Source organism: Macrotis lagotis, chromosome 3 (genome assembly GCF_037893015.1).
Source record: "Macrotis lagotis isolate mMagLag1 chromosome 3, bilby.v1.9.chrom.fasta, whole genome shotgun sequence".
Classification (NCBI taxonomy): domain Eukaryota; kingdom Metazoa; phylum Chordata; class Mammalia; order Peramelemorphia; family Peramelidae; genus Macrotis; species Macrotis lagotis.
The window spans coordinates 282,635,800-282,648,739 of NC_133660.1; the positions used below are offsets into that span (position 1 = coordinate 282,635,800).

At 55.5% G+C, this 12,940-nt stretch overlaps 1 protein-coding gene across 4 annotated transcripts in view; it reads right to left on the reverse strand.

Moving 5' to 3' along the window:
• Positions 1-976: 976 nt before the first annotated feature.
• Positions 977-12,940, reverse strand: part of PACS1 (phosphofurin acidic cluster sorting protein 1) — a 78,655-nt gene continuing 66,691 nt past the window's right edge. For all 4 annotated transcript variants that reach the window (XM_074231021.1, XM_074231022.1, XM_074231023.1 and 1 more), the window contains 14 exons: positions 10,659-10,742; positions 10,068-10,183; positions 9,822-9,957; positions 7,950-8,054; positions 7,694-7,800; positions 7,341-7,495; positions 7,125-7,235; positions 6,720-6,822; positions 6,593-6,635; positions 5,154-5,196; positions 4,921-5,056; positions 3,088-3,314; positions 2,344-2,463; positions 977-2,237 (listed from right to left, as the gene is read on the reverse strand). In XM_074231021.1, coding sequence (XP_074087122.1) covers positions 2,122-2,237; positions 2,344-2,463; positions 3,088-3,314; positions 4,921-5,056; positions 5,154-5,196; positions 6,593-6,635; positions 6,720-6,822; positions 7,125-7,235; positions 7,341-7,495; positions 7,694-7,800; positions 7,950-8,054; positions 9,822-9,957; positions 10,068-10,183; positions 10,659-10,742 — 1,602 coding nt within the window. In that variant the 3' untranslated portion in view covers positions 977-2,121. The remainder of the gene's footprint in view (positions 2,238-2,343; positions 2,464-3,087; positions 3,315-4,920; positions 5,057-5,153; positions 5,197-6,592; positions 6,636-6,719; positions 6,823-7,124; positions 7,236-7,340; positions 7,496-7,693; positions 7,801-7,949; positions 8,055-9,821; positions 9,958-10,067; positions 10,184-10,658; positions 10,743-12,940) is intronic.

Sequence of the window (12,940 nt, forward strand, 5' to 3'; positions counted from 1 at the left end):
GAGCCTTCCTTCATCTGTGGGCTCAGGGACACAGAGATGGGAGCTGTGGAGTCCGGGATCCCCTGAGGCCTCTCTTTGGACAGACTTTCTGAGCAGTTTTGGGGTTCAGCCAACGTCACCCTCCCCTGAACTCCCAACAGCATGATAGCTGTCCACAGACATCACTGGGCACTTGTCAGTGACTGCTTGAGGTTGGGGGGGTGGGTCTCTGATGGTCTGAACACATTCCAAAGGCTCCTTCCTCTGGCCACAGTTCTGGATGTGGATCCCTGGTAGAAATGGGGTGAAGATCAATGAATGTGTGGGGTCCCTGAAAGCCAGTGCTCCAAGGAAGGGGCCAGAGAGAAGCTGGGGTGAAAGGGGACTGCTTCCTCCTCACTTGGCTAGTCCAGAGGGCTCAGGGCCAGGTGTGAGTGGCCTAAGGAAGGAGCTGCCCAACAGGCTTCCCTGCCCTGGCTCTTGATGTCAAAACTTGTTAGGCGAAAGTCCCATGATCAGACTTGGGGCCCAATGAGAAGGGAGGAGGTTGGGCCAGAGCTCCCCGCTCTCCCCATCCAAAGCATCCTCAGCTCCAGTGGCCAGGCATTGTCCTGGTCTCATCATCTTCCCCTCCTCCACCCATGTCTACAGAGTGGCTGCCTTGAACCTTAGCTGCACCCCGTGAGGAGCTGGGGTGGGTCTTGGGGACATCCTTGGGGGAGGCAGGATCACTATAACCACTGCCCTGGCCCTGGCCCCTCCAGACATTCCTCTTTGAAGTGGATAGGGACAGACAATTGAGAGTGGGTCAGGCAGGTCCCACCCCAGAGACCTGGCTCTGGGCCAACTGTGGAGCCACCACCACTGCTCTGGGGCATGGATCAGGGACAAGAGGGGGCCATCAGGGCAGCGAAGCTGCCATCACTTCCTGTGGCCCTTTGGTTTTTTAGCTAAGGGCCGAGCCGGCAGAGGAGACACACACACAATCCCAAGCAGCTGGTAAGAAATCACCAGTTTATTGAATGAAAAATCCAACAGCAATGGCCCCCGTGGTCCCCATACCCATGGCCCAACGAAGAGAAGAGCTGAGCCCAGTCAAAGGGCTTTGGACAGCAGGACAGGAGGGATGGGCTGAGCTAGGCCGCCTTTTAGAAAGAACCAAGATCTGTCCAAACTGCTGGGCTGGGGGTCACTTTGGGGGGGGGGGAGGGAAGAGGGGCTCAGTGGACAGAATGCTGGAGGACTTCTGCAGCCCTTGCACCTGGATTAACACCCCCCTCCTCCACACTTTGGGGTGAGGGAAGCTAGGGCTCAGACCATATGAAGAGAGGATGATTCTGTGTGTGTGGGGGCAGTTCTAGCAGGGGCTTGGCCCAATCTGGGGGGCTGCTCCTTAGGGCAAGGGGCTACAGAGGGAGGAGGGGGAAGACAGACAGCTGGGTCAGTGCACCAGGGCAGGAGTGTTGGGACCAGAGAAGCCGGAGGGCACAGGGGCCTGGAGTGCATGGGGGTCACATCGAACAGGAGAGAGTAGCCGGGGCAAGGCAGTGGGGACAGAAGCCAATGAGCTCTCGAGGACACACACAGGACATCGACGCAGACACTCCTGGGGACACCGGGGATGCTGGGCCAGGCCTGGGGGGGCCTGGCCAGCCAGGAGACACAGAGGTACAGCTGCCCCGCCCCTCGGGCTGCAAGCCAAGGCGATGGTGGGGAGGAGAGGGCAATGATAAAACTCCTCTGGGGACCCTTGCCCAGGAAGAGGAGGACAAGCGACTTTGGAGGCAGGAGCCTTAAACCAGAGAGGCTGGTATCTAACCAGGCAGGGCCTGGAATGCTTTGTTCCTGGGGTGACCTCGGGCTCCACTGAAGGAGCCCACCGTGGAAATGTCTGCTTTAATTCCAGTGACTGACAGGCCCCAAGAAGGAGGTTCAGGGCCCAAGTGAGGAGGGGGTGGGACAGGAGGGAGGGGGAGTGACCAGCTTCCCCAGTGGCAGTGTCCCTCAGGAGTGGGCAAGGGAAGGGGACCCTCAGGCCCCAGGCCTGCTGGCACTGCCCCCCACTCCCCACCAGGAGATGACCTGGCCCAGCAGACAACACGAAGGGAGAACAGTGGGGTCCTCGGTCAGGAGGTGGGGCAGTCAGGTGGGCTTGCTTCCGCTGAACAGACCCACTGGGAAATGCTTGACGTGGGTGGGCCACTGAGCAGCCAGCTGGAAAAACTTGATGTCACTCCATTCCACGCCATCAATCGACACTGAAGGGGGAGAGGACCATGGGTGCTCAGGGGCAGGGAGAGACGGGGCTCCAGGACCCTGGGGGCTCCATCCCCTCAGCTTCTCCCTGATGCCCCCAGTCCTCACCTCTCAGCATAGTCTGCTGCTGCTTGGCTGAACAGATGAGGCGGCTGATGCCCTCGATGACCTGGCTCTTGGAGTCCACCTCCTTCTCTCGAGGCTTCTTACTCAGGAAGATGGTGGGCACTACAAAGCAGGCCACCCGTCAGGGTCTCAGGCCCAGCAGACCCACCCTGCCTTACCCCATCCATGTGGTTGGGCTGGACCCCTGTGCCAGTGCTGACTGAGCCCCCGAGGTGGGCAGGGGGAGAGAGGAGAAAGAGATCACATCCAGGGTGGCCAGGCCGGCCAGGCTTCTTCCTGACTCGAGGCGGCCACAGTGGCCCCCACCATCCCTGCAGGGCTGACTGGCCCGGCACAGCTCACAGTGGCTTTTCTGCTTTGTCTCTCACATTGGGGGGAAGGGAACTAGAACCCCAAAGGAGGGGCAGGGACCCTAGGCCCTGTGGCAGGCACTGGTACCATGCCAAGCGAGGAGGGGTCCGAGTGGTTCAGACCCCAATCTGCCAGAGCAAATCCTCACCTTGCCCTGTCCTGGCCTACACATCTGACCCTCTCCAAATCAAGTACAGTCTGGAGCTCCCTGGCTTCATCACTGCGCAGCAGGGGGGTGCCCCTTCAGTCAGAGCCCGATTTAGGCCTGTCCCTATGGCCTTCTCCCAAAACAGTAAGTGGATGGTACAGACCCCTGACTGGAAAAGAGACGTCCAGGAGACGCCAAGTCAGCCCACCAAGGTGGCCCTTACTCACCCTTCTTGTTCTTCTCCTTGGTGACTACTGTCATGGCCATGGTGCCGGAGAGCTGTGCCTCGTTGCCCTGGGGCAGCCGCGACACCTGGACTGAGCGGAAGACGCTCTTGAGGGTGTTCTTAGAGCTGGCGTCCCTCTTCTCCCCATCCCTCCGCCGCTCTCCGGGGTGGGCCAGCCAGTAATCGACCTGCAGGCCAATGACATCTCCATAGGGGCTGTTGGGACTCCTGGAGGCAGAGTGGAAAGGGAAGAAGCTGGACTGGCTAGGCCCCGAGCAGACCTGCTTTCAGAGGGCTTCCTTTCTGGGGGGGTAGGGGCAGATGGTGGGTGGGAAGGCAGATCAAAGACATTCACAGGGGTTTCAGGGCGAACTTGGGCTCTGGCCCCGCTCTGAACATATCCCTGCAGATCCCGGGTGTGTGTCCATGTGTGTGAGACAGCGTGAGTGAGCCTCCTGGTGCAGTCTGTTCCAAGAAGGAAGTTGGACTCCATGGACCAAGGGGAGGTGTGAGGGCCCCCTTCCACCAAGACAGCTTCTAAGCAGGACAGCTGACCCCAAAACCAGACCTTTGGCCAATGGGAAAAGGCCTTCTGGTTCAACTCCCCTTTATTCTACAGAGGCTGAAAGGACAGTGCTCAAGGAGAGGCCAGAAAAGGTGAGGCTGAGGCACTGAGGAGCCACGGGGATGGCTGAGGAGGGGGGCAACCTGGTCGTCTCAGTGTTTGGGGATTGTCTGGCAGATGGGGGGGGGTGGCCTGAAGAGGCAGAGTCACTAATCCTCCCCAAATCTTTGCTTGCCGGGGCCAAGAGAGTGCGACCAACCATGACTCCACCTCCAGGCTGCTCAGAGTGCCCTCTCTACAGAGGTGGGGGTGGTGGTGGAAGGGACAGCGGGGGCCGGTATGGGTGAACCCTCAGCCTGTTTGCCAGGCAAGCTCCCTCTGTGTGGTGGCACCTGAGATCTAGGATAATTTTAGCACCAGGGGGTGGCGGTATAGGGGGAAGCAGCTGATGTTTTCTTGAAAGGAGGCGTCAGACATGATAGGTGCGAGGCCACCATGGCTGCTCCTGCCATATCCTCCTTCCTGTTTGTGGCGTTTTTGTTTTTAACTATTAAATCAGGATGGGGAGTGGGTATCATCAGGGGAACAGGGCCAAGCTTGGGGCTGGATCAGACAGAAAGAGGCTTCCTAAAGGAACCAGTGGGAGGGGTCGTGGGCTGTCCCCCTCCGCTTACCCCCCTCCTCCCAACTGGACAAAACCAGGAGAAGCTGAGAGAAGGTCCAGGGTGGGGGCACTGACCTGAGGTGTCTGAGAGGGTTGGTCAATGAGGAGGCCTCAGTCATTTCCTGGCAAGGGCCATCCCTCTCACTGATGCAGATCTCCCCTCCCAGGCCCATAAGAGATTTTGGGGCTAGGAACTACTGATTCCCACCCTTGCAAAAAAGGTTGAGAGAAGACCCCGCCAACTTCCCCAGCTGGTCCTGGGGAAGGGGAGCAAGCCGAAGCCTGAGACTTTTGGGGAGGCTTGCCAGGGCTCATGTCCCTCACAAAAAGGTAGCAGAGCTGGGTCAATTCTTCAGAGAAATGGAGCCAGGCTGGCACAGTGGATGCGTCCCAGCTTAAGGAGACCAGACCCCCCCCCCTCCAGGGGCCTGAGCCAACCCCTGCTCCTCAAGGCCAGCTGAGCTGCACAGGGGGTATGCCCAGCATCGGCAAAGGGAGTTTCCTTCCACCAGCAGAGTCACAGGACTGGCCCCTACCCTGACTGGAAACAGAACAAGAGTGAGGCAGGGGACACAATGGCCTGCTGTGAGTGGGGTGATGCTTACCCAACCACAGCCAGGTTGCTGCTCATGGATGGGGAAGAGGGTGGTGTGGCCGAGGCATCCCGACTCAGGCCAGAGGTGGAAGGTGGGGATGTGGAGGGGACCATGAGGTTAATCATAGGCGAGTCTTCACCATCACCTGAGGGGAGAGGCACGGCTGCATAGAGAGACAGACACACAGACAGTCCCCCACCACACCCCCACCCACAGTCAGGTGAAGATGGCCTTCATCCTACCTGTGGTGAGAGGGGAGTCTTCCACCAGGCCCACCTTGACCACCTGAAGAGAAGGAAACAAGGGGAGGCATCAGCCCTGCCCCCATGCTGGTGGGGCAAAGGGGCAGTATGGGATGTCCTTTCTTAAGGCCCAAGTCCTGAGGCCAGACCCAGGAGGTGGCTGGGGAAGCCAGGTCCCTTGCCCTTCCACCAGAGGAGACCCCAGTGCTGGGCTAAGGAATTACAGTGCCATAAGCCATGCAGGGCCCCCATTTCCCCCATGGTCCAGACCAGTGTCTGAGGTGAGGGGTGGCCTCAGGTAACATGAACGAAGGAGATATGCTTAGCTCTGATAAGGATTTATCTCCTCAAAAAAGAAAGTCCTTTAAGAATTCCGAGAAGAGGGGCAGCTAGGTGCTGCAGTGGATAGAGCACTGGCCCTGGAGTCAGGAGACCCGAGTTCAAATCCAACCTCAGACACTTACTAATTACCTAGCTGTGTGACCTTGGGCAAGCCACTTAACCCCATTGCCTTACAAAAAGCTAAAAAAAAAAAAAAGACTGGCAGGGCTGATGCTGGGGGACAGGGGTGCAGGGCCAGGAGAATCCTGTGGCCAGGGGCAGCAGCGCTGTGTGATGCCCAGCCAGGACCGACTCGCCCCTCATGGCAGGACAGTAACCCAAGAGGATTCTCAATGACCTGTGCCACCGGCCACATTGAGAGAAAGAACGACGGGGGGTGGTGGTGGTGCAGACCAAAGCAGACTAGACTGATTTCAGTTTTTTTTTTTAGGTTTTTGCTAGGCAATGGGGTTAAGTGACTTGCCCAAGGCCACACAGCTAGGTCATTATTAAGTGTCTGAGGCCGGATTTGAACTCAGGTCCTCCTGACTCCAGGCCTATCCACTGTGCCACCTAGCTGTCCTAGTTCCAATTTTAAAAACTTGTTCTATGGCTTAGGTTTTCCCTCTTCAAGTATTTTCCCTTTTTTTCACTCGATTCCTCTTTCACGACATGATGAGTTCGTTTAACATGATAAAATACTCAATTATCTACATTAGATTGTTTCCTGTTTAGGGGAGGGGAGAGAAGGGAGGGAGGGAGAAAAATGTGAAAAGAAAATAAATATAAAAAAAGAAAAGCTGAGGAGCAGAGGGGGTGGCAATCTCTTTTGGAGAAGTCCCTCCTTGCTTTGGAAAGCCGAGAGGGACCTGGGAAGGAAATAAGACAGAAATGGGTTCTGTTTGACCTGGGGCAGGGGTCTACAGGCCAGACCGCAGCCTCTCCCCCTCCAGTGTTCCCTGTGTGTCTATCTGACCCTCAGAGACAAAGAGGACCCTGTTTACGCCCTCCTTGATGAGACAATGCCACAGTCCTAAAATCAGTGGGGACTCATCCAGGATCAAGGGAGGCTGCTTGTGGGAGGGGTCAGGGGAGGGGAGCAGGTCGGGAGGACTCACCCCAATGAAAGGAATAAACTTCTGGTAGGAATCTTCATCTTGGCTGTTGGGAGAGAAGGGAAGACAGGATGGTGAGCAAGGGGCTCCCTTGGGAGACTCCAAGGGGAAGGGGACGACACGTACTCACAATTTGTGCCTGCACGTCAGCATGGCTTCGGCTACCGGCAGCTGGTGTGTCACGCCAGCCCCACTCATGTACTGCATCACACGGCCCACCACATCCAGAGACTCTGTGGAGAAGTGGGGCAGGGAAGGTTGCTCACCGCTCTTCTGCCCCTTCCTCCCCCCGCTCTGTTGAGCCCCTGGTCCCCACAGCTCATGGTGGCTAGTGAGCTAGTCCTATGGCTAGGACTTAGCCCGATTTCTCCCATGATCCTCAGGAAGAACCTCTGGCTACCTCCAGATTAAGCTGGGAGAGATTCCTCCCTGGCTCCCAAGGGATCCCAGCCCCCCCAGCCCCACCTTATGGACGAAGAAAAGCTGGAGGAGAGAAGGACCGGGGCATCTATCCTGCCTCCCTAAGGAGCTTTACCTGAAACTGGGGGCTCGGAGCGACTGAATAAGTCCCTCCAGGCTGGGTCGAGGAAGGTGCTGCTGTACCTGCTGTCCACCGAACCCATGTACTTGGCAACCGGGTGAGAACCTGGTGGAGGGAAAACTCACTGTGGTGAGAACAGTTCCCCCTGCCTTGGCTCTTCTGACCCAGAGAGGGTCCCCGGCCCCTCCCTGCCCCCCCGCCCCCACCCACCGAGTGGAACGATGAGGAAGCGCATGTAGCCCAGCCAGTCGGAAGTCTTATTGGCCAAGGCCTTGACGAAGAAGCGGAGGATGGAGCTCAGGTAGCTCTGCCCGCCCACTGCCACCACCTTCACGGGCCTTGGCATGGAGGAGTTGCAGTTGCAGCTGGGGGAGGAAGTGGGCAGAGGATGGTGAAAAGCCTCCAAGGATGGGGAGAAGAGGAGGAGGGGGACCCTGGAGGAAGAGGAAGGGGGAGAGGGGCCTCCCATCCCAGAGGGTGCTCCTGGCCGGCACTATCCCATGGGCAGCTTCCCTTGAGGTGTAGTTGAGGGGTCCTGGGGTCCCAGGGGGCAGAGCCCTTACTATCTCTGGATCCGGGTGAGCAGGGCTGAGAGCACAGCCTGCACTTCCACAGTGGAACACGTGCACACCACGGGCCTCTGCTGGTCCTGAAGAAGCTCTGCCACATACTGGGGGGCACACAGGCTGGGTCAGGCCCCCAGAGCAGTCTGGGGAGGGCTGACAACCAAGGACTCTCCAAGATTCATGGCGTCCAAAGCTGAGGCTCAACAGTATTCCCAACAACACCCGAGTTGTCAACCCCCCATCTCACCCTTACCTGGCCCTGCCAGTCAGCAGTGTTCACGAGGATGACGCTCTCAGGGAGCGCTGCGTCAGACACCAAGATCTGGTTCAGCTGGTCGTACACTGCTTTTCTTGGGATCTAGGAAGAGACAGAGCAGATGTGCTCCGTTGGGTCCTTCTTCAGAGCCATGGGGATGGGTATGGGTTGGGGAGGGGATCAAGATTTGGGCACTGGCCTCCAGCTGTAGGGGAGGGGGCTGCCCCAAGAGCAGGGCTGAGTGGGTTAGAGGAGCTGAGGCTGGGGCAGTGGCAGCAGAAGCAGTGCAGTCCCAGGGGTAGAACAGAGAGGGATCTCAGTCTCCCCATGTGAGCAGGGGGATGACGAGGGGCCTATGGACATTCACAGGGCTAGCTAAGTAATTATTAAGTGTCTGAGGCCGGATTTGAACTCAGGTACTCCTGAGGGCCCCTGCTCTATCCAGCCCCAGTGGAACAGGAGGTAGGTAGTCCAATGAATGACTCATCTCTGTCTACCTGCCTTCAAGGGGAGAAGCCACAGCCAGAAAAGTCCTGGAGCTGGTGGGGGGAGGACACAGAGGCATCCAGTCCAGCCCTGACATCAGATCCCCGAGGTGGTCTTACTCTCAACCACTGCTAGAAAACATGTGAGGGAGCCCCTCTCCCCAGCGGACCACCACCTTGTCCTGGTCCTTCCCCTCCGCCCTCACTTGTAGTGACCCTCCAGGACCATAAACATTCTGGCTTGACAATCCCAATTTCTGATCCCTATTTTATATAGGAAATTTCCCCTTTGAGAATCCTCCTTGGGGCAGCTAGGTGGCACAGTGGATAAAGCACCAGTCCTCGAGTCAGGAGTACCTCGGTTCAAACCTGGTCTCAGACACTTAATAATGACCTAGCTGTGTGAGAATCCTCCTTTTATAGATACAGGCCTGGGCTGTTGACCACCTCAGGGACTTTGGTGCAGTGGCTGGTGGGAGGGGCTCAGGGGTATGGGGGGGGGCCTGATGGTCGACTGCAAAGGTCATCTCAATCAATCAATACAAGAGTCCCTCTGGAACTCTGCCCAAAGAACAATTAAGACTGACCCTACCCTTTGACCCAGCCGTTCCAATACTAGGCCTAGATCCAGAAGAAATAAAAAAATGGGAAAAGTCCCACATGGTCCAAAGTATTCATAGCAGCTCTTTTTGTAGGGGCAAAGAATTGGAAACTGAGGGGATGCCCATCAATCGGGGCATGGCTGAACAAGTGATGGTCCATGAATGTCATGGAGTACTATTGTTCTATAAGAAATGACGAGTGATTGATTGGACTCTAAAGGAGCATGGGACAAATTACAGGAACTGATGCTGAGCAAAGGGAGCGGAACCAAGAGAACTGTGCACATCAACAATACTGAGAGATGAACAACCTTGATGGCAGCAGCTCAGGGAACTAGGACGCGCCCCATTAGACCTGCTTGGACGATGCTATCCCATTCAGAGAAGAAACCAGTACCTGAAAGCATGCTAGGCTCCCTTCCTATCTTTTTCCCTTGGTCTTAATTCCTCTTACAGAAATGACTAAAATGTAAATGGTTGAAACACATATACAGTTGTACAAGAAAAAAAGGACTCGTACAACTTTTACTAGACTGTTTGCCAAGTGGTAGAAAAAAATGTGCAATTCATAAATATGCAAATGGAGAATGAAATAAAAAGTTAAGAAAAAAAAACCAATGGAAGTGTCCCTTCCTGCTGTTCTCTCAGGAGGGGCCTTAGCCAGAACGGAGAGAACATCTCTTCACTTCCCTGCACTCTGCCCTGTGGACATGCTGCTGTGGTTATCCAGGGGGCCTCGTGGCCTGGAGTTCTGGCACTTTTTGGGTCCTGAGGAGCCCTACCTGGGTGCTGTGGCCAAGGTCCGGAGACCGCTCGCTGTCTGAACTGTTGGTCCTCTCGCTCAGAGGCTTGGAGAGCTGCCGCTCCTTCAGGGGGGTGCTCCTTTTCTGTCTGGGGGTGTGCACCCCGTCCATTTTGCTGCCAGAGAGGAAGGAAACATGTCTGTGACATCTTACTGCTACCCAAGAGGCAGGTCGACAGTGTGCCACGTCCACTGGGGCCGAAAGCTCGACTCTCCCTGCAGGTACCTGGGGGAAGCCGAGCCCTGGAGATCAGTCTTGCCGGACTTCAGGGGCGTCTTCACTTTCTCTGGCACAACGAGGGTGGTGCTATCTCCAAACAGGTCCTCACTCACATCCTGTCGCTGAGGGGAAGAAGAGAGGATGCCGTTTGTCCCATCAAGGAGTTCCTGCTCTGTGGGTGAGATGTCCTGATGGGGGCAAACCATAGCTCATCTCTCCTGAGGCTCCTCTTCTGTCCTGGATATTCTCAATGGCCGGGCCAAATGACTTTGGAAGCATTCCCCCATTTTGTACCTTGCTCAAGACCCTTCATCAAGACCCAAGGAAGCCCTCTCTGCAGTCAGACATCTCAAGGAGAGATAGAACTCAAGGCTGTCCCCAAGGGAGGTTCAACATGGTCCCCCAGCTTGAACTGAAAGGGGAGGGGATGAGCCTGGGGTGGGAGGAGCATGGGCAAAGATGGATGCTCTTCTGGGGAGGCAGAAGCCACAGCTCACAATCTTTGATAGTGGGGCAAGATTTCCAAGCCAGCTCAGAGCCTCTAATCTCTAGATCTGGAAGCAAACGCCAAGCAGCCCTGCTCTGATGCACACATACCAGAGGGTCGTTCTCGGTCAGACTGTCTTCTGGGTTTTTGATCCAAGAAGTGGCTTTGACTCTTTCCAGAGCTGTCAATTCCATCTGTAAAAGCCCCGACAATCAGTTTTTTTTTTTTTTAAAAAAGCCCCTTTCTTCAGTTTTACCTTGTTCAAGGGGTTCCAAGGACATGCATCTGCCATCTTCCTCATTTAAGTTTTGGTACCAGTGAAAGGCCTCTGAACCTCTGGAAAGCCCGGCCCTGAATCACCCCCAGCTTGCTCCCAGAGCCCTGGGTGACGACATATTCAGGAATTGACCTAGAAATGTGCACTCAAGGGTCCCCGGTCCTGAATGGCATCAAAGAAGGAAGTGCTAGAGGGCCAGCACCTTCCCTCCCCCTGGTGCCACTTGAATCTGCTGCCCCATCTGGCCCTGGTACCTACCAGCTGCTCTGGGGCCTGGCAACACAAAACTGTGGCAGCCTTCTCAGAATGAAGACCCAGAACCTCCCACCTACTCAGTCTTCCTTCTAAAGACCGGGAGTCCCACTTCCCCTTCTACTCCCACCAGGGAATGTACTGCACCCTCAGTCACCCTTTAGAAAGCTGGTTTTACCCTGACCCCAGTCAACGAAGGGGAAGGAGATCCCTTCCTCCTCTCTAGTGTTACTTCCAGACTCTATTGCCATCAATCAACAGCCTCTCTCTCTCTCTCTTGCAAGGCAATGGGGTTAAGTGACTTACCCAAGGCCACACAGCTAGGTCATTAAGTGTCTGAGGCCAGATTTGAACTCAGATACTCCTGACTCGAAGGCCCCTGCTCTATCCACTGAGCCACCTAGCTGCCCCTACAGCCTCTCCTTTTTCCAAGGTTTAAATGTCTCCCACTCTATCTCCCAATCCAATCATGGTGGCCACTATCTCTGGCTTCCCCATGCCCACCACAACCCCAACTCCTGCCCTAAGTGGAGGGAATCTCCCCATGGACTTCTATGTCCTCTTAAACCTTTACCCTCCAAATGCCTCTAGTCAGCTCCCAAACTGTTAGTTTGGCCTCTACCTATGAGGGTTCCACTTTTATGACCAAGAACTCCTTCGCCAAGGAATTTGCTTTTCATTCCATCCTTCTCCTAGACTGCCTGCCTCCTCCACTTCCTCCCCCCTCCATTCCTCAGGTCTTTCCATGCCTCTGGTAACAGTCTCCTGCCTTCTCAATCTCCAAACCTGAGTGACCCATCCAAATTTAACACAAATCTCTTCAAGCTTTTGTGCCATGGCTTTGGGTGCCAAGGTCCAATTCTAGACTCCTTGAGGGGCTGCAGGAGGAAGGGGCCACTCCCAATTCATATTATCTCATTGCTCTTGGGTCCTCCTGGCAGCAAGGCTTTTCATCCTCCCTACTGGTGGTCCCTACCTTCTCATCCTGAGCCTCCCACAACCACTCACACCCAACAGAAAGGACACTGGACCCTAGCTTCCATACCCACGACCTTTCCCCCTCTGAACTCTTCTCCAAGAACAAACCTTCTGCGTATTCCTTTGACCCCTACCATGGCTCATCTCCTTCAGCGAACTGCCCCCACCATCACCTTGTCTGGAATCCTCTCCAACCCCTCATCTTTTGGGTCCTTCCCTAATGCCTTCAAGACCCACCTGACTCCTGATCTGCCTCTTATTAGCATTCTCCAAACTCCCAGGAAAAGCTGCCCATAGGTGAATGAGCCCTCTCTACTTTCTACAACCCTCTGCAGTCTGGCTCCTGCCCCCTCCCCAAGTTACCAGTCGTCTCATCGCCACAGAAATGGCCTCAGTTGTTCTGACCTGCAGCCCCCCCACCCTCCCTGATCATTCCTCGGCCTCCATCATCAGGCTCATCATCTATAGCCCAACAACTAATTGTGGGGGGATCCCAAGTTTCTGCCCTGAGTCATTTTTCCTTCTAGTCTCTTACTTGATCTTATCTCTCATGGAATTCTCATTTTTTCCTTTTTTTAAAAATTTAAGGCAATGGGGTTAAGTGACTTGCCCAAGGTCACCGAGCTAGGCAATTATTGTCTAAGGCTGGATTTGAACTCAGGTACTCCTGACTCCAGGGTCGGTGCTCTAACCACTGTACTACCTAGCTGCCCCTCTCTTATGGATTTCCTGAGCACCTTAATGCTCAAATTTTTATATCCTGCCCAGGCTCTCTCCTAAGTGCCAATTAATCAATCAACATTCATCAAGCACCAACCTTGAGCCAGAAGCTGTGCCAATCACTGGGCACAGGAAAAAGACAGGGCCTGGCCTCAAGGAGATTCT